Raw genomic sequence first — 21,337 nt, 5'->3', positions numbered from 1 at the left:
GCAGCACTATTCACAATAGCCAGAATCTGGAAACAACCGAGGCATCCAAGAACAAATGATTGGTTAAAGAAACCCTGGTACATCTACAAAATGGAATACTATGCAGCTGTTATAAAATTTTATGTAATGAAATTTGCTTATAAGTGGATGGTCATGGACAGTATGATGCTAAATGAAATGAGTCAGAAAGAGAGGGACAGACATAGAAGGACTGCACTCACTTGTAGAATATAAAATATCATAATATGAGACTAACCCCTAATGATAGTAGAGACAGGGCCAGGAAGATTGCCACACAGTTGGAAGCCTGCCTTATTAGCTGGGGGAGAAGGCAGCTGGAATAGAGAAGGGATCACTAAGTCACTAAGGGATCACTAAGAGGGAAACTGTCTGCCATAGAGGCAGGGGCAGAGTTGTGATGGTGGGGTAAGGGATATTGGGGACACTGATGGTGGAAAATGTACACTGGAGGAGGGATGGGTGTTCGATTATTGTATGACTGAAACTCACACATGAAAACTTTGTAAATATAGCTCACAGTGATTGAATAAAAAATGATTATGTAATTACAAAAAAAAAACAACCCTGAATGGTTTCTAATCTTTTCCTCTATATCTGAAGCTTGAACTACCACCATTGTGCTATTGTTTCCTCATGAAGATTTGAGTAGCAGAACTGCTTTTCTAACAGAATCAAGGATCTCTAATAAGCTCCTCATACCTTGATGTTTTTCCAAACCACTTGTTATTTAGAAGTGCAGATATCATCTATTTTCGTCAAGGTACTCTGTCCTGAAAAATATCTTCTTTCACCTCCTCTTCCTTACTTCTTCAAACATAGTCCATTCATTTGATAGTCCTTATCTTCTTAAGTTTTGGTTTGTTGTCACATGCAGTGGTGCTCAGAGCTCATGCACAGGGATTCTCAGGGTATTATTCAAATGCTTTTCATTGTTTTCATTTGCTTTTAATAATTAATATAAAGTGAACACCCTGCTGCTTGGGACCACATTTGGGTCTGTTGCGTGCAAAACATGAGCTTCAGCCCTGTGAGCTGACTTTCCAGTCCCCTTTGTCCCCCTCTTGAGCCTCCATCTACCCTTTGTATCTCGTCTTAAAATTAAACCTTCATGGCTGATTTCCTTTCCAGAATTTTAGTGTCTTGCCCTTGGTTTCACTACTTTTACACTGCTCCAGATTTACCCTGGGAGTTATAAGTCATATCATGTCTCACTTTAAGTTTTTACATGTATTCCTATTTTCCTCAGAAATGACTTAAATTTCAGAGCATGATATTCAAATTTTTGAATATCTGTCCGTTGCCTTACTCAGTGGTGACTTGGTTTCTGTCTGTTTCCTAGTTCCATCTCCCCTAATTTACATATATCCTTCATTTTAGGTATGCTAATTTACCTGCAACTCCCCAAACATGGCAGTTTCATGCTTTTGAGAATGTGCTTCCTGCTGTCTACAGCGCCCTCATCCCACCAGCTCTCAATAGTTCTTCAAGACATCTGTCAAGCATGCTTGCAGTCTCACCTTACTCTATCCTGGATGAAGGATTTGTTGTCTATACTTACTTGAGCTACTAGAATGATTATCATATTGCAATGCCAAGATTTATATATGATGTATATGTTTATTTATAAACGGTCTTCTCATTTGTCATTCTTTAGCCTGTAAACTTAAGTTCCATAGTATGCTACTTGAACTCAGCACAACTCTAACAAATGTCAGTTTCTTAACCAATGTATGTTTAATAAAATCTTTAAATAGTCTCCTTGTTATTTTTTATATTTATTTAACTTATGTTCATTAATTTAAATATTCATAAAGAGAATGTAAATATTTTAAAATTAAAATTAAATGCTATATTTAAATTTTTTAATTCATATTTAAAAATTATTAGATGCTTTCCAAGAGATCCCCAAGGCATGGAAAATTTTTAATTTGATACCATTTTTTAATAAAGAGAACAACACATATGCTATCAAGTGGCATTAACTAAATGATAAAAGAAGTGATGGAGAGATAGTACACTTACCTTGTACCTGTTTTAGGATTAAATTTTTATTTCAACTATCCTTCAAACAAACGATACCTTTAGCACACTGATTTCCAATCAAGAATTGGTAAGAGGAAAATATCATAATTTGGAACCAGACAACTATCTTGAGTTTTTATCTATTGGTTCTTAGTTCTCCAGGAAAGGGAATTCTTTAATTCTCAAGATCCTCATCTGAACAATGAACTGAAAATAAAGGAGATAAAGTATATAAAAGTTTTAGTGTATTAACCTGGTCTGTAACTCAGTGGTAAAGCACACAGCTTGCATGCTTGAGACCAATTCCTTTCTGGCACTACAAATTCTTTTCTAAAATGTTTACTGCAATATCTGGTACAACATGTGAAGTAATATATTGCTTAATATGTATTATTCATATTAAAATAATCAGTTGTCTCCTGTTTCTCTAGTGATGCTATTGATACACACATTCATAAAAGTTTGCAAGCTGTAAAGCACTGGGTAGCGCAACCACGATTATGACTCAAATGTGCAAGATCGTCATTTATTTTTTATCTTTCCCAAAACAAAATACTGTATTTACACTTATGTCTTTGAGAATTCATAATCTCTGGTTACTGGAGATTAGCCAACATATTTAATTAACATTCCCCTGCTTAAAAAAAAAAAGTTACTGTGGGCATCAGTTAGGGATTGATGAATAAACAAGACTCCCTAAGAGTGAAATGCTCTGTGACTTTTTAACCTCATCTTGGGAGGATGCCAGTAAACAGCGGAACATCCCTTGTGTTCCTCACCGAGGAAGTAGCTTGAAACAGATAAAATTGCTATTGGGCCAGGAGTAAGGACGAGCTCTGAGCTAGTAGTTTTCCAGGTGACACTTAACGCTGAGCTTCACCACTGCGCAGTCTCCCTTTTGGCTCGAGACACTGTTTTTGCCAGTTTCCCCTTAGGTCTGGTTTAGAATACCAGGAAACAGAACCAGAAGAAACTCCTAGGCAGTCTCAGCCTGGAGACAAGAGAAATCTGCGCAGATCAGAGGTTTCAGCTGCAGCTGGGCGACGCCCACTTGAGGCCAGAATCAACAGTGAGCAAGAGCTGTGAGCCTGGGTGCGCCGGGAGCTCCGACCAAGAACAGTCCTGAGCACGGCGAGTGCACCCAAATATTTGCTTAATAAACGTCTGCACTACCCTACCTGTCTCGAACCAACCGCTTCCCACCCTAGAAAACAATCGAGCTGGTTACAGGATGCCTTTTCTCAAAGATCGAGTCTACCTTGCCCCTGCGTCTGCATCAGTTAAAAAAAAAAAAAAAGTTTAAAAGCAAAGTCTCACGAATTTCTTTTCGTGGTTTTTTTTTTTTTTTCCTTCTTTTCCTTCCAGTTTGCAAGGTTACTCTGACTTGATCATTTGGACTTCAGCAATGAGCGTCAAACAGCAGCCGAGCAGGGCGGGAGACTTTAGGAAGTCATATCCTAAGGGTTATTTGGAGGGGCATCTTGATTCCACGCTCAGGGTCCAGGTTCCTTGGGCATCAGGCTCTAGACTGGGCGACGCTCAGATCGCTCCCTTGACTTAGGAAAACGGGCTCATTCTCCTTCTCCCCGTGCGCTCAGCCCTGGTGAGAGAGATGGGGAAGGAGGTGGGGGTGGGGTTCAGATCTGTCCCAGCAACTCCCGGGTGCGAGAGCACGCGAACCCCCGGACGCTCAACCAGCTCCCACCCTTTTGCAAAGTGCGCGCCCCGGCACCCGCGCTCGAGCTGCAGCGGCCGAGCGCGCACGCGCTTCCCGCGGCCCCGCGCCCGCTCCCCAACATCCCACTCCACGTGTTGCTTGTTGTAGGATCCACAGGTTCCCCACCTGCGCCGGGGCCGCTGGGCCGGGGCGGGTCCCCGGCGATCCGGACCCCGAGGCGGGCGGCCCCCCGGGCGTGCCACGCAATTCGCGGAGCGCTCGGGCTCACCCCCCCCCCAGCTGCTAACTCCGCCTCTCCAATCCCCGAGTCTCTCCCCCCCCACCCCTCCCCGCGCTCGCCTCTTCCTCCCGGCTCCTGCCCGCCCCTGGCGCCCGGGTGGTAGGAAACACACTCCGGTGTCTAACTCGACGTGTCCGGAAAGCTCTGGCCAGTTTCCCTTTCGTTCTGCGGCCGCCGCGGCAGCCGGACGCGCGCGGCGCTCCCGGGACCCGCGGGTGCTGCCGCCGGCTGAGCGGCGGGGCGCCCCGAGCACCATGCTCGACCCGTCTTCCAGCGAAGAGGAGTCGGACGAGGGGCTGGAAGAGGAGAGCCGCGATGTGCCGGTGGCGGTCGGCGGCGGTGCGCAGCGAGCCCAGCCAGCCCCGGCTCGGGAAGGGCGACGGGACGCTCCCGGGCGCTCCGGCGGCGCGGGTGGCAGCGGCGGCAGCGCGGCCAGATCGGTGAGCCCCAGCCCCTCGGTGCTCAGCGAGGGGCGAGACGAGCCCGAACGGCAGCTGGACGAGGAGCAGGAGCGGCGGATCCGCCTGCAGCTCTACGTCTGCGTGGTGAGGTGCATCGCCCACCCGTTCAACGCCAAGCAGCCCACCGACATGGCCAGGAGGCAGCAGAAGGTGAGTTGCCTGCAGCCACCGGCGCCTCCGGTCACCACTTCTCCTCCTCTGGAAGCGGGGCTCTTTTCCCCAGGAGTGCCCTGGGGCGTCTGTCTGATGCCCTAATGTATTTGTGTACATCTTCGAGGGCTAGGAAGGGGTGCGGGAGAGGGACTGAGGATTGGGATTTAGCCCCGTGAGGCGTCGGGTTGCCACGGATGCATGGTCTTGCCCCCCTCCAGGTTGGCTGAACTTGGCCAGACTGGCATTTACTAGACCTAGACCCGCCGAGAGGGCGAACCGGCCACGGTGTGATTGCACAGGCTGCCTGGGCTCTGGCCGGGTCAGGTCGCATCAACTTTAATTTCTAGCAGTGGGTGCGTTCCTGCCCATCTGGTCCCGCTGCACCTGGGCTCCTCCTTGGGTCTGCGCGAGTCTGAGCACAATGTTAGGTAGAGAGGAAGCCTGCCTAGGGGAACGGTGGAAATTTTCCACAGTGAGTAAAAGTTCGATGGACAAGTTTCCTATACTGCTACGTAACTAGGACCTCAGATCTAGCGAAGCACTCAGGGAACCAGTGCAGCTTGTTAGAGTTGCTGTGAGTAAATAATTTCTGGTCCAGATAGGCCTAATAACATGCACGATTGTTGAAAAGTGAAGATGTAATGGATAACCAATTCATATCGATTATTCTTTTTTTTTTCTTTCTATCCCCAAAGCTAAAGAATTCATTTCAGGTTAGGTGTTTGTCAACTTCAGTTGTAAAAACCAAACCCCAGGGATCTAATGATCTGTATCAGATTCGGGTAATGACTGAGATTGCCTTAATTGGGTAAATGTTTTCAGTAGAAACCTTCTAGGTGGGAAGTCTTCAATAGATATGGAGACTAGAAGCTTCAGTTGAAATCTGCAATGATCCTCTTGGTTTGGCCCAAATCCCCACAACTAAAGAAAACGGTCACTTCCTCAAGGCGTACTGTATGCACAGATGTTGTTTCTTTCTCTTGAGTATTGACTACTCAACATGTGATGCATTTCTTAGTAATCTGGGGAGCTTTTAAATTGACTTTTGATATCCTACTGTAGCTTGAGAGTAAGTAGTCTACTTACTAAACTTCATTTACCTAGCCTCTTAAAACAGGCATCTAAGCCAACTCACTGGTTGGAATTATTCATTCTCGGGAGTGCTTGTGGGACATCTCTCAAGGCTAATAGCTTATTTCACTGCTTCAGGTAATTCAGACTGCTACTGCTGGCTGGGGAAAAAAGGAGATAGTTGAGATTTTCTAGGTAGATCCTTATTTTAGAGAAGAAAGACTGGGTAGTAGTTCCTAGTCCAAACCAATGGATGTGGTTTGTGAAGCCACCCTATCTCACGTTAGTTTTGAGTGCCGTATGAACTTTTTTTTAAGTAAACCTTCCACTCCTTCTCTTGTTTGCACTGATTTTTGTGGCAACCTCTTCACTCCATAGAGCAAGCAACTTTCATCTTCAGGAATCCATTTTATGTTAGGTGTAATAAGTTCTTGACATATTAAGGTATATAAGGTTTAGAAATAATATCCAGACTTTAATTTTGTCATTCACTTAAGCTTATGTGTAGAGTTTCAAAGTACAAACATAATGTATAGTGAAATTAGGAAGCTACTCATGTTTGTTATATTCTTGCAGATAGATGCCTTTGCAAAAAGTTAGTGGATCTGATTCTTAAGATGTTTACTGTTGCATTTCATTAATAAAACCAACTCTGCCATGTATAAATCATGCAGATCTACTATTCCCTCTGTTTATACAGGATATAGGGAGATTCAGAATATTACTGAGGTGACCCTTTTTATAACCATATTCAAACATTACTCACATATATGCATGTATTTCTCTTATTCAAAAGTTACTGAAAATGCCACACTTTTTTAAAAACATGTTGTTCACCAAAGGGAACTGAAGTTATTATTGGCAGTCAGGTTTCTTCCAAGGACAAAATGAAATGGAAATCTAACTATAATGAATTTGATACACAAGCCAATAATTAATGCCACAAACTTTGAAGTCTCTAGTTACAAGTTGGGTTATATGAAAGAAGTAACAAGATAATTGGAAAATCACAAATACATCGTATTTTTTTACTCTGAATCTTCAATACATCAGATATCTAGTAAAAGGGCTTGATAGCTTAAAATGTTGGTGTTGAAATGCATATTGCTGCTTACTGCTCCCAACTATGAAAACTTAGAAGTTTAGAAATTGAGACCTTTGAAGGTCTTCATCTTAGAATTGAAAAGAGTTGATGTTTCTCTGAATGGGATCCCAGCTGTAGTGTTTGTTTTTTTGTCCCTTGGCTGAAATTTTGGCGCACGCAACTAATAAGGAGATGTATCCCTGAATTTCTTGAAGCTTAATAGCGTAAACAGTTAACTAAAACATGGCAATCTATACTTTTGGCTGGAATATTTCTATTTGCAGGATTAACAGGGGTCAGTCAATATTATAGTCATACCTTCTGATTGATGACTTTGCAGAAAATTCTGTGGCAGAGCTCTCAATAGACACATGATAAAACCAAGTAAGACCACTTCTGCGGGGATTCACGTGTAAAATGAAGTTGAAGTCACAAACTTTTGCTGGTGGCAAAAATGACTTCAGTTTCGAGTATTGCTTAAGCAGTTGATACTCATTTTTCTTTATCCTGACACCCTCACTTCCAACTGTAATAGTGAATGATTTGAAGTCATTGATTAAAGGTGGGATCAGTGTCAACTAGAAAGACATAGTGGAGCAAATTAGTTATTACATATCGACAATTTATTGAACACGTGGAAGAACATCAAAGTAGGAAAACAGTTTTGAGAAACAAAACAAGGGGTCTTTGGTATTTATGTGAGTAAAGCTAATACATTACACCCTAGAAGAGGTCAAATACAGCCACACCAGCAAATGTGGCTTTATAGATGCCAGGTCTCAGTTTATATTATTTAGTTGTGTGGCTTACAGTCTGAAGTCTGGGTCACCTAGAAGTTGATAGTTTTAGAGGTTGCTCTGTTTGCTATTTTTCTTTTAATTAAATGTAGTGAAAGATGTTGAAAAGAAGCCGACTTTAAAAAAGAGTAAATGAAGAGGGATAAAGACTAAAATGGTGCCTAGTAGGTTTCCATATGATTCATATACCCATCTTCTTTGAGTTCCATGTGCTTTGCCATTGTAATCACACTAAACTGCTTTATTAAACCATTTTATATAATCACTCCCACCACTTTGCATAATTTCCTCCCTGATTCTCAGTTTGAGAAATGTGTACAAATAATTCTGCAGAATTGCAGATGGTGGTAAAGTAAAATCCTTAGGTAAAATCGGTTGGGAAAAGATCGTTGTGGGGAAATAGCTTGGGTGAAATAAAACCTGGTGTATTGTCTGTGATTTCCCCCAGCTGAAGGTTTTGATTCAGCAGAGTAGCTGCTTTTATCCTTCTTTGTACCTGGTAGCCTTAAAAAAATTATCTTCTGACTGGGAGAATATCCCCAAATTCAGGCAAGGAACTGTTTTTCTAGATTGATTGAGGCAGAACATCTCGTCTCTGGTTAGGAGTCATTTTGCTTGGTGCTCTGAGGTGGCTTCTTTGGAGCCCAAGGCACAGTTGTGTTATGGGGGATCTTTTCTGCACAGTGAATGACATGTGAGCAGTCAATGAATGTCAGCTGGATGCATGGATGTATGAGGTTTAGTCTGAGCCCCAGAATGAGTGGGGGAAAACAAACTTAGCAACAAAGTCTTCTTCTGTATCATATCCCTAATCATGTTTGGTGATTGCTAGGACTCATCCCATCTTTCTAAAACATGCTGCAACACATTTGTTTATGCTCAGCTAATGATTCCAATGTGAAACTTTAATATTTTGACCAATCTCAGGTTTCTCAGCTCCTGGAGTAGAGACCCTGAAACATGGTTTATTCTGTTGCACGTTTTCAGGGGCCAAGTCTCAAAACTCATCTGTGAGGGAGTTGAGTAGCATCCCTTGTGCTACTTAGACTTCAGTATTAGAGCAAACATCAAACATCAAAGGAATAGATCATGGGTGTGCCTTTAAATAATAGTGAATTCATTTCCCTATGTACAACAAGATACAAACCACACATTAAAATAAGACTTCAGGTTGGATTTAGTATCTTGGACAAAAGAGTGCTTGTTGTTTCCAATTGATTGATCTAACCCTCCACATGGTGTCTTGAGACCACAGCACTTAATTTGGTGGAATGAGTTGTGCTAATGAGAACACAAACAGATTAAGTAGTACCAGCATTTGTTTCCTTCTTTCAAAAATGTCATCAGCTGTAATCTTGATATATAATGACTGCTTATAAAGCCAAAAAAAATTTGTATTTGTTTTTCCTTGCCTTTTTTAAAAATTGAAAACAGCTCCCTTCATGTGTATACACACAAGGTAAACAACCACTTATAAGGTCATTAAAGATCTTCAAAGCAAAATTAAATTGACTCCCAGGTTATGAAGTATGGGAATTCTAGCAAATTCCTAATGGTAATCGTGAGGGAGGCAGGGCTCTTGATTTACTGTGTGACTGACACGTCTCAAATTAAGAATTCATTTTGGGAGTTGTAAAGAAAGTGCAAGGGTTAAGGATTTTGCTTTGCATGCTGACCCCAGTTTGATCCTGGCACTGCATCTAGTCCCCTGAGCACCACCTGGATTCACTCCTGAGCGTTTCTGGCTATAGCCCCTTAACTCTCCTCTCCCAAACTTCCTCACCCCCCCGCTCCCCTCACCAAAAAAAAAATAAAACTGGGAAAAGAAAAAAAAGAGGGAAGAAAGAGATGGGTTGTTTGCATAGTCAAGGCTTGCTATTTCCCTTTTAGGCTAGGAAAGACCTAATGGTTTTTAACTGTGATGTGCTAAAATAAAGGACATCATCCCTAGCATTTGAAATTATATTCAAGATTCAGTTTTAAGGAAGTGTCCAAGATCTATAGTGTTTCATTTCATAACCACTGTTCTAAAAATTTTGGTAGGAGTTCCTTTAGAAAAAAAATGTGATTTTTATCTGTGACTGCACATTAGAATCACCTAGAGAGCTTTTAAAACTTCCATTATCCACCCTGTACCTCAGACTAATTAAATCAATCTCTGGGGCTGTGGTCTTAAGGATTCCCAGATGATTCCAACGTACGATCGAGGTTGAGAACCACAGTTTTAAAGGGAAGCTATGGGAAAATAACTTATTTTCCCCTGGCAGGGGGAAAGTATTTGCAATAACAGGTGAGATTACTGAGAACTAGTTTTCCATATGAAGGAAACAAGGATGCTTTAAGCCTGAGGAACAAAAAGCACATCTAAATAATCTGACTTTGTTGAATCAATATGCAGAAGGCAAGTACATATTTATTTAGACTTTTAAAGGTACTTTAATCAGGCGATTTGCTGGAGGCAATTGAATTGCGCTAGCAGCTGTGTACTATAGTATAAAAGATGGATAGAAAACACATTAATAACAGAAAACAGGGTGTTGAGGGTAATTCTGTGTGTTGTCCATTCTGAAGTGGGGAGAATATAATGAAATCTCAAAATTGGAATTGAATGATGCTTATGTGGAAAGTCTCACAAAGGGTTTATACCCTCATGAGTTGGCAGGGTCTTTTTTCAGTGGATGTGGATCACTGGGCTCGGAGATCAGTCCTGGAGGACTTCAGGGGACCACATGTGATGCCACGGATAGAACCTGGTGCATGGTAAGGGCCCTAACTGCTGTACTATTACTCTGTCCCTGAACCTAATCTTTATTTACCCTGAAGATATAAGAGATTTCTCACAAATGTTGGCTTTTCCAAATGTAAATTTTAGAAGGTGTTCTTTTAAAAAAATATTACTTTTAGCCATTCGGATTCTTCCTTGAGAAAGTTTCTGTTCATTTCATCGCCCCATTTTCTGATGGGGTTGGATGTTTCCTTCCTGTGGAGTTTAACCAGTGCCTTGTAAATCCTGGAAAAAATATATATTAGTGTGTGGGCCATACCTATTGGTGACCATGGAGTGCTCAGTATCAAACTTAGGGTCATCAAATACTGAGGCTAGGAGAGCATTCCTATAGTCTTTCTCATTTTGACTGAAATATTTAACTGATTTTAAGACACCATCTGGTCTCTGCTTAGATCAGTACTGCCCCCTGGAGGGGGAGGGAGCCCTGAGACAATTTAGTGGTTTTAGGTGCAAGCAGATTGGGGGTGCTTTCCGTTGGTCTGTTTAAAGAAAGTAGATTTCCAGTGGGGGAGTGCTACGTGACACTTTTGCCCCTGGAAAGGAGGTGGTAGGCCAAGGAAACTTGGAAAATGCTCTTAGATCACCAGTTTCTCATCTAGAATGAAAGTTTGAAGTTACAGTTGGTTCTGCACACACTCCCCCCGTCCCCCCACCGTAGCTCAGTAATAGTCGCAGCCTCATGTTGGAGGCTCTAATGATGACGTGGTAAAATCAAATCATTATTTTCTTTGGTGAATTCATTGCTTAGAATACTCCTCAGTGTTCTAAGAATTAACAAGAAATTGCTTTGTGAGTTACCATTTGATAACTTATTATGCAGACCATATATTTTTTTCTCTACATACCTTTATAGGTTACTTGTTTACTACTAAAAAAATTAGTACTTTCTCCTGTTGCTGTACTTTTTCCTGTATACTTTTGGCACAGGATAGCTTTGTATATTTTACCCTCTAATGGGGTTTAAGGTATGTCAAATTCCTTTCATCATTCTCGGGTCCCCTCCCCTAGCGCTGATATTATACCAGTGTGTCATACTGGCTGGCTGGGAAATCACCGTCCAGCTTCAGAAGGCGCATTTTTTTCTAGTTGTACTTATTTGGTGAGGACTGGAGCGACAGCACAGCAGGTGGGGCGTTTGCCTTGCATGCGGCCGACCTGAGTTCGATTCCTCCTCTTGGAGAGCCCAGCAAGCTACTGATAGTATCCTGCCTGCACGGCAGAGCCTGGAAAGCTACCCATGGTGTATTCAATATGCCCAAAACAGTAACAAGTCTCACAATGGAGACTTACTGGTGCCCCCTAGAGCAAATCGATAAACAATGAGACGACAGTGCTACAGTGCTACTTATTTGGTACGTCATTTTATCTCTGGTTTTGGAATTTTTTATGTATAAATTGGGATAATGAGGGGCAAGTAGGTGGCTTAGTGGCTAAGGTACCTGTTTTGCACTCGTGGGGCCTTGAGTTCAGTTGCATGTGTTGGGTGTGACCTTGGCTGCGGTGGTTTGTCTCATACAGTCTCTGATGTCTGTGATTCCTGTTGCCAAAGCACTTTCCATCCTTCACCACAACCAGGTGTATGAGCACTGCAAGTACAAGGGGCAAACGCTGGAGAGTATCACTACTAGAAAAATCACTGAATTCATGGCCAGGAGTTTAGCCCTCTATGAGCATGTGTGAGCACTACAAGAAACTCCTGGCTCACACTACAACTAGAATGGGCGTGAAGCCTGGTGAGCCCTGGAAGCTGATGAAGCACTTTTGCAGGTACCATGGTCAAACTTGTATACAAAGCCTGGTCATCATATCAACGAGGAAAGTAAGGGGGTGTGGCGGAATAATGACCTCGTAGAAGTTTTTCTATGATTAAATGAGTTGCATTCAAGTGCTTCCTGTTGTTTAATGTGCATTAACTACATGCACTAAGAGCTATATTTTTGTTGTTGTTGCCAGGGTATTTGAGCCCATTTGAAAAATAATGGTATTTTCTCTTTCCATCTTCTAGAAATTATAGTTATCTCTCTACATAGTCAAATCTCTTATAACTTGGTGAAATTTTATTACATAAATTTTCTATTCGCTTGTGAATTATCAAAACCATTCCCACTAATGTCTGCGCCAATACAATCAGCACATTATCTGTTCTCAGACATTCTTATGCATAGTGTCATGTAAAACAGGAGGGTAGCTATTTACATTGCAGTTGCATTTAAAGGTACTTGAGACCACCTGTTCTTGAGGGCTACCAAACCACCACTGGCCATGCTCAGAAAGCCTGTAAGGCTATACACAACAGTGTTGGGGAGGTGGTGGAGGATATTGAACCCAGATCCTTGATCATGCAAGACACTGATAGCGGAGTTTTCTCTCTGACCCACTCAAGGTAATTTTCAGCATCACTCTAATGTCTAGACTTTTGGTAGTGCACCAGTAACTATCTTGTTACTATTTCAGTAACTTTGAGCTATTCTATTATTATTTCTTTAAGAGGATAAGCGTTGTGTGTCGAATGTTATCAAATAAATTTTCCAATAGGTTGATGTGCATTTGTAGTTTCATCCTACTGATGGGACATATCAGATTAGTATTTTTCCTGTCAAGCCATACTTTATTTGCAGGATAATACTTAGCTGAATATGGTCATTTTTTAATGTACCCTTTTTTGTTTTGTTTTTTTGGGGTCATACCTGGTGATGCTCAGGGGTTACTTCTGGCTCTGCACTCATGAATTACTCCTGGTGGTGCTTGGCAGACCATACAGGATGCTGGGGATTGAACCCGTCTGCCACATGCAAGGCAAACACCCTCCCCACTATATTATCACACCAGCCTTATGTACCTTTGATTTTGTTCTTAATCTGATTTTTCTACCTAGAAATAGTTTCACGTAATTTCTTCTCTTGGCTATAATTGTCATGGTTTTGGTTTTAAGAATTAGTGTGCTTCATATACATCTGTGCTGTATACTTTGTTTTGTTTTGGGGCCACACATGGCCACACCAGGGCTTACTTCTGGCTCTAGGATCACTTCTGGCAGTGCTCATGGGATTGTATGTGGTAGTGTCTGAAGTTGAATTAGGGTTTAAGGCATGCAACGAGTGCCTCAATCTCTGTACTATCTCTCTGAATTTTTTCTAAGATAATGTACAGTATGTAACACTTGGAGTTTTGATATAATTATAGAAATAACAGTTCCCAGAATGTTTTCCTTTTCTTTAACCTATTGGATTTTTCTCCCCTTATTCCAGATGTAGATATAATTGTATGACTTCTTAAAATTTACCAGTCTTTGTTTTGCCTTTTAAATTAATATTCATTTGGCTCAACACATATTGCTACTATTTTTCTGTTTCTTTGGGGGCCATATTCAGTGGTGCTCAGGGCTTACTCCTGACTGTATTCAAAAATCCCTCCTTGGGGGGCTCAGGGAGCCATATGGGTTGCTGGGGATTGACCTCAGGTCAGATGTGTGCAAGGTAAGCATACTACTCACTGTAATATTTCTCTGTCCTGACATAGAAAGATTGCACTCATATGTGGAATATAAAATAGCTGAGAAGTACAAGTTTGCAATGATGCAATTTCTGGCAGATATTTCTCTGGACTTAGTTACTAAAATACAGAAATCCAAAACCATGTGGCTGCTAGTGCGGCCACTCGACCTCATATCTCTTCATTCTCAGCAATGGAAAACAAATTATCAAATGCTTCCTTTTCAGCAGGTCCGACATTAGGGGGAAACTCCAGACAATAACAGTGAGTTTTGTGTTGAAATATTGAATGTAATCAAAGTAAAGTGAAAGTAAAGTGAAATTTATCAGTTACACAGGCAGGGTGGGGGGCTAGGGAGGTGGGGGCGTGGGGTGGAGCTATACTGTGATTCTTGGTGGTGGAATATGTGCACTGGTGAAGGGGTGGGTGTTCGAGCATTGTATAACTGAGACTTAAACCTGAAAACTTTGTAACTTTCCACATGGTGATTCAATAAAAGATAAATAAATAAATAAATAAATAAAAATATTTCTCTGTCCTAAAAGACTCTTTATTTTACAGATATATTAAAAGTATATATTAAACAGATACACTAAAAGTATGAATTTTTAATTCTTTATACATCTAGTGTCTGTAAGTATAAAATGACATTTGTTTTGATAAGGGAATATAGGTAGTGGTTTTTCCACTAGCTTCTTAGGATGATGTATTGATTCTTTAAAGAAAAATTATACAGAGCTATAAATTCACCTTTGGCATTGGACTATATATTAAATTATGAAAGGTACTTTTCTGTTGCATCTATTGTCATATTTTTCCCTTGAATGAGTATATAATGGTAATTAATTCTTTTTCTTTTTTTAATTGAATCACTGTGAGAACAGTTACAAAGCTTTCAGGTTTAATACAGTGATCAAACACCCATCCCTTCACCAGTGCACATGTTCCACCACCAAGAACCCCAGTATACCTCCCCTCCCACCCCCACCCTGCCTGTGGGGCAGATGATTTTCACTTTATTCTCTCTTTACTTTGAATGCATTCAATTTTTGACAGAAAACCCACTATTATTATTTGGAATTTTCCCTCCAACAATCAGACCTGATGAAAAGGCACCATTAGATAATTTGTTTTCTATTGCTGATAATGAAGAGCGTATGATGTCTCACGACCGAGACAGCAGCTGTGCATTTTTAGAATTCTGGTATTTTAGTAATTAAGTCCAGAGGTATTTCTGCCAGCAGCCACTGCATTCCAAGATTGGTTTGTGTGCCTCTGGGATCATGGCCGTTCAGGAGCAGAGGAGCTATTTGTGGATGGCTGCTTGGGGTCTCATTTGGGCGGGGAGCAGGGCCGGTTCTACCCCCCACATCGCAAGATTTCCTGTGAGATTTCCATCACTTCAAGCTCCTACCTCTCTGTCTACTTGGCTCTGAAAGGTGGTGGTTGCCATGCTGAGCAAAGAGGAAAAGGCCAAGGGATAAAAACCTCTCATGGTGGCATGGGACTGTAGCTTAGTTCACAGTCCAGGACCATTTCTTCCAGCAGCCACTGCGTTCGGAGATTGATTTGTGTGCCTCTGGGATCATGGCCGTTCAGGGGCAGAGGAGCCGTTCCTGAGCATTTTTTTTGTATATCAGGAAAGGTTTGGAGAAATAGTCCTGGTCCCCACATACTGGAGCCATGTTTGTAGAATCTCATGGTTGCTGAAATTCCAACTAGAGAAGGCAGGGAGACTGCACCTGCTCCATCTGGGGAACCCTGGTGTTATTGGCTTGGTTTGGGGTCCGGAGCATTCTCCGGTATTGTTGTGCCCACAGGCCAAGATTCTTTACTGCTGAGTTCCATTAAATTTTTTTCAAGTGTTTTAAGGGTTACCATTTTTTTGGTTGCTTTTTTTGGCCACACCTACTGATGCTCAGGGCTTACTCCTGACTGTTTGCTCAGAATTCACTCTTACTAGTGCTTGAGGACCTTAAGCAGTGCTGGGGATTGAGCTTAGGTTGATTGCATGCAAGGCAGCGCCTTAACCACTGTTCTAGCTCTCTGGTCCTGTGTTTTAAGTTTTATCTTTTAGTAATTTATAATTTCACATTGCCAAAGAATGTTTTTTATCATAAATTATATTTTTACTTTTTAGGAGTAAATTATCCTGTGCTTCTAATTAGCATTATTATAGTAATCATTTCATGGTGAGTAGGTTATCTGATTATAATTTAAATTTATTTTGCCTTAATAAGTTTCAATGTTCTTAAGAGTCTACAGGTGGAGAGAAAGTACAAGAAGGCAAGTTACTTGCATTGAGTCCAGCCGGCCCTCGTTCGAATCCCCAACACCACTTGTGGTCTCCCAAGCACTGCCAGAGGCCAATGCTGAGAAAAAAGCCAGGAATAACTCCTGAACATTAAAACCAACCCCATCATCCCACAGTATATACAAGTATATGCTTTAAATTAATGAAAAGTTACTCCTTTTGATCCAGTGTGTATGTGTGTGTGTGTTGGGGAAAGAATCTGCTTTGTCACATTTTAACATTAAAACTGTCAAAGATTAAAGTAACCATAACCCCCCCAATTACATGCACATTTATTTCCATACACATAATATGCACAAATGGCTGCAGGCATCATACACATTTACCAGTCACCTGGGGTAGTTGTTTTTGCATCTAGAATGATGATTTAACAGGTTTTGTGGATTCTTGTATATAAGAATGGAGTTTTGTTAGTTATTGCCAATATATAATTAATATTATACTTAATATTTTTATTAAAATGTTTAATTTATATTTAATATATATTTAATAAAGTATAATATTTCATCTTATATGTTCAGTGTTTTCTTTTTAACTTGATTTCTGTTTTATGCATTTGCTATATGTGGTTCCAGTTCTTTCTATCTGGAATGAAGTAGAGTGACAATTTGAATCACCTCTCCTTCCTTACACTTGTGCTTAGTTTTGATTCACTGTATCATTGTCATCCAGTTGCACATCGATTTGCTCAAGCGGGCACCAGTAATGTCTCCATTGTGAGACTTGTTACTGGTTTGGGGGAAGCGGAGCTTGAGTCTGGCGCCATAGACCACTCGGCCATCCTGACACCCTTGTTTCTGTTTTTGGCACAATGAATATGCCATGGGTAGCTTGCCAGACTCTGCTATGCAGGCGAGATACTCACAGTAGCTTGCTGGACTCCCTGAGAGGGACGGAGGAATTGAACCCGGGTCAGCCACGTGCAAGGCAAATGCCCTACCCGCTGTCACTAGGCAGAGTAAATGTGCTTTAGGAGGATGTCTCTTAATTGCTTTCCTATTTCATCTGCAGTGTCTTTAAAAAAATTTTTAACTATCAAATTATAACTAATATTTTATAATAATATGATCTGTGCTATTGGAAAGTGAAAAATAAATTCTGTTTTTGCAAAACCTAGCATGAAATTCTTCCTACTTTAACAAATTCAGGGAACTGTATTCCCAATTCTATTTAATGAGATGAAAATTTTATTTTAATTTTGTTCTCTAGAAAAAATGTCAAAAACTCAAAATCCTTCTCTAGCCAAAAAGTCTTAGAAAACGCTGACCTGTCAATTCTGAAGTTTACCAGGACAGTTCTAGCCTCCATCTGTGAAGCTTGGGTCTTCTTACCCAGAAGGGTCCTGTACATCCTCAGGCTGTGGTCAGTTGGGAGACTGAGGAAGCACATTCTTTATGTCCACCCGTTATGTCACTAAAGCCTCTCTACTTTCATGTGTTAAACTGTCTTTAGGGGGCAGGGGATGTGGCTTACTAGTTGTAACCTTGCTATGCTAAAATACAATCTTACGTTTGTTTGATGATGCTTACTCATACACCCATTGAGACCGCTGCTGCTTCACAACAGCTATGAAGGGGCAGTGGGACAGAGCTGAAGGGGCTGGAGTCCAGGCTTTGTTTTGGGAGCTCTTGGTCCAGTTAAACAGTAGCATCACCCATATCCCCCCCCCCCACAGTACCAGCAGGAGCCTAGAGACATACATCCTACAGCTGGTAGGACACTTGCCTTGCACAAGATCTACCTGGGTTCAATTGCCGGCACCCCTCATAGTCTCCAGAACTGCATGGAGATATCCCTGAGTACAGAGCCAGGAGTGAGCCTTAAGCACAACCAGTTGTGACCCCACAAACAAACACCTCAAAAAACAAAGCCAAGCACCACTGGGTATGGAGACAAAAGAAACAGAAACCCAGCAGCCTATTCTGAGAGAGCATAATGTCCAGACAGTGAGGAACAGTTGTGGTTCCGTGTACTGTCATGTGGGCATTTTCAAAGTCTTAGGTACATTTGATAACTCTGCCCTAGAATACCGGACTCGGGCTTTTCATTTCCCTTTCATCTCTTTCAGGTATTTGAGAGATTAGTGATGAGGGCATACACAATTTTATCTAGCGCACACCTTGCCCTAAGAAGCTGAAATCTAATAGGTAAGCTGTTGAATTTGTGGTCCTTCAAATAAGTAGAGATCAAAAGCACAGTTGTTTCCTAGCTCTGCGGAGAGATCTGGGTCCATGAAGTAAATCTGAGAAGTTGTCATGCGGAATGAAATTGAAGCCATGCGCTTGAATGAGGTGGCCAGAGTAAAGAGAATTCAGCCAAGAGAAGATTTTTAATGACCAGCCCGTGAACGAGGATTTAAAAGAAGTTTGAGCTGGCAAAAGAAATGAAGAAGAAACAGCTAGCTGTGCAGTAAGAAAGCTAAGATGACCCATGTTACAGAAACTAACGGAGAGCTATTTCATAGAAGGAAGTAGGAAAGAGTGCCAAGGCGCTGTGGAGAGGTTAAGGTGAATGGGGACTGACAGTGTTAATTGGATTTAGCAGCAGAGAGATGACCTAGATAATGGTGACCCTGAGCAACTCATTTTAGGTTCAAGTTTACATCCTACACTTTTCTGTATTTTCTAATTGACCTGGAACAACACAGAGGTTAGCTGTACCAACTCATACCCAGTGAAAATCCATATATAACATTTGACACCCCTCCATCTTTACTAATTGCCACTATTGGCTAGATATCTTATCGATAAGTTAGTTAACGTATGTTTTGTATGTTCTGTCTCACTTTTACAACAACGTAGCACTGTAACACTGTCATCCCATTGTTCATCCATTTGCTCGAGCGGGCACCAGTAACGTCTCCATTGTGAGACTTGTTACTGATTTTGGCATATCTAATATGCCCCGGTAGCTTGGCAGGTTCTGCCGTGTGGGCGGGATACTCTTGGTAGCTTGTCGGGCTCTCCGAGTGGGAGCGAGGAATCGAGCCTGTTGTGCTATTGCTTTAGTCCACAACAAAGTAAACTAGATAAAATGGGAAGAGAATAACAGAAGTGCAGTTAATACAGTGTGCTGTATTAATATTATAAATTTACATTGTTTAGAAGTGAATTTCAGTGTAGGTGAATTTGCATACTTAAAACCTTCAGTATTTGAGTTGACTATTTCAAAATTCTTATTGAATTCAGCCTTTCTCATATCATATGAACAACTTTGAGTTATTCCACGGTGACATTGCTCTTGAGCTAAGTTTCAGCAGTGCTATTCTTTCTATGAACTATGTTGTGGATGAAAATATGTGACTATATAGGCACATACTAAGTATGCTTTTTATAAAAAATGAATGGCTATAATTTAGATATATTCTTCAAATATGCTTCCAATTGAGATAATGGTTCTCTGGATGTCTGCTGCATATAGCAGGACTTTGACATTCATTGGATTATTAACTAAGTTTAATTTTTCATTTTGGTTGGGAATGAAAACTAGCTCAAATAACTTCTGCAACTTCTGCATATAATGGAACCCATAAGTTAAAAAGTGAAGTAAGGGGCTCAAGAGATAGTATAGGGGTTCGGTGCCTTGCTAGAGTGCATCAACCCCAGTTCTATCTCCAGCACTGAATATAGTACCCTTGAGCATTTCCAGGAGTCATCCCTGAACACAGAGCTAGAAGTAGCCCCTTAGGACCACTGGGTTGATCCAATCCCCTTCCCCAAATTGGGATAAAAGCAGGTTGTAAATTTTTGGCTAAATGGAGATGTGTCTCTCCTTCTCTTTTCCTCTTTGACTTCTGTATTTGTGCACATTCTATAGGAAAGATCTATGTTTTCTAGTCCTCTCCCTTGCTGTCTCTGTATCTGTAAAATGATCCACACTTGATTTAGCAAGATGCTGTGATGATTACTTAAAATTTCTGAAAGGCACCTAGCACAGAACCTGCCATAGAGTAGATCTTCTTAAGAGTTTCCTTCTATTTTCCTCTTCATTTTCACTGAGAAAGCAAAATGTTTCACTCTATGAGGCATGCTGTATTTAATGAGTAAACATTGAGTCAATGTTGTACAGATTATATGCAAGGCAGTGTTTTAGACATGGGGCAAATAGGTATGGCTAATACACAGCTCCCAGAAAGCTTATATTCTGACAGAGAAGATACTCAAAAAAATGTATGCAACATATCAAGGACTAGATAGTGACCGTGGCATGAGGGTTGGCCTCAGTTGCTTACCCAAGAATGGTGAGTAGGGACAGTCTCTGAAGAACAGAAATTAAAGAGCAGAGAGCAAAGAAGCATTGAGCCAGGTCAAGAATGGTGTTGGCAAAGAGCCTTGAGGTGGAATGAAATACACTTCTCATGAAGAGCAGCAAGAGGTCCTAGATGGTAAACATGAGTCTGGAGAGAGGTAGGCATGGGCCAGCTTATTTAGGTTCTGGCAAGATGTTCAGAATTTTAAGTGTGATGATGTGTTAATGAGTTTGAGCAGGTTTAAGGATTGTCCTGCTGAAGTTTCCAAAAAGGTCATTGAGAATAGATGGTACCACTGCATTGTATAAAATCCAGGGGATAGATTTCCATAGTGTATAAGGCATCACATTAAAATTGTGCATCCTTGAGAATAGACTTTAGGGATAAGGATAGAAGCAGAACACCAGGTGGAAAGCTCTGGTGATGGTTCAGATTTGAATGGGGGTTGGTAGCCAAAGAGTGTGGTTTTCAGTCAACAATGCATCTGTAAAAAGATTGAATAATTACTAGTCAACTGCAGTGGCTATTAACTTCCATTCTGCAGACAGGTTGCATTCCACAAGTGTAGAAAGATACAATGTATCTCTTCCCTAAGAGATACAATGGAGTATAGGTGATATGATTTACTCAGGTTTAACATTCATAAATGTGTTGTGGTGAATAATGTAGCATTTTGGTGTGACATGCCAAAACACGTGTGTGATTTGTTTTAATTTTTATTAAAATTTTTAATTTTTAATTTTTTGTTTTTGTCTTTGGGCCATACCTAGGGATTTTTCCCAGCTCTGTACTCAGGACTCAGGAATCACTCCTGGCAGAGTCAGGGAACCATGTGGGATGCTGGGGATTGAAATGAGGTTGGCCTCATTCTAGAAAAGTGTCCTACGTGTGTTATTATCTCTCTGGCTCTGTTTTAATTTAATATAT

The 21,337-nt window shown here is 41.2% G+C and overlaps 1 protein-coding gene across 8 annotated transcripts in view; it reads left to right on the top strand.

The window, feature by feature from the left end:
- The first annotated feature begins 4,053 nt into the window (after positions 1 to 4,053).
- Positions 4,054 to 21,337, top strand: part of CADPS2 (calcium dependent secretion activator 2) — a 541,525-nt gene continuing 524,241 nt past the window's right edge. For 4 of the 8 annotated variants that reach the window (XM_012935474.2, XM_055143028.1, XM_055143035.1 and 1 more), the window contains exon 1: positions 4,055 to 4,612. In XM_012935474.2, the coding sequence (XP_012790928.2) occupies positions 4,256 to 4,612 (357 nt within the window). In that variant the 5' untranslated portion in view covers positions 4,055 to 4,255. Of the gene's footprint in view, positions 4,613 to 21,337 lie in introns of all 8 variants that reach the window. The other 4 variants (XM_055143053.1, XM_055143021.1, XM_055143015.1 and 1 more) reach the window with 2 other exon arrangements.

This window comes from Sorex araneus, chromosome 1 (genome assembly GCF_027595985.1).
Source record: "Sorex araneus isolate mSorAra2 chromosome 1, mSorAra2.pri, whole genome shotgun sequence".
NCBI lineage: Eukaryota > Metazoa > Chordata > Mammalia > Eulipotyphla > Soricidae > Sorex > Sorex araneus.
The sequence above is the reverse complement of the archived record's forward strand: the minus strand, read 5'-3'. Positions and strand labels throughout refer to the sequence as shown.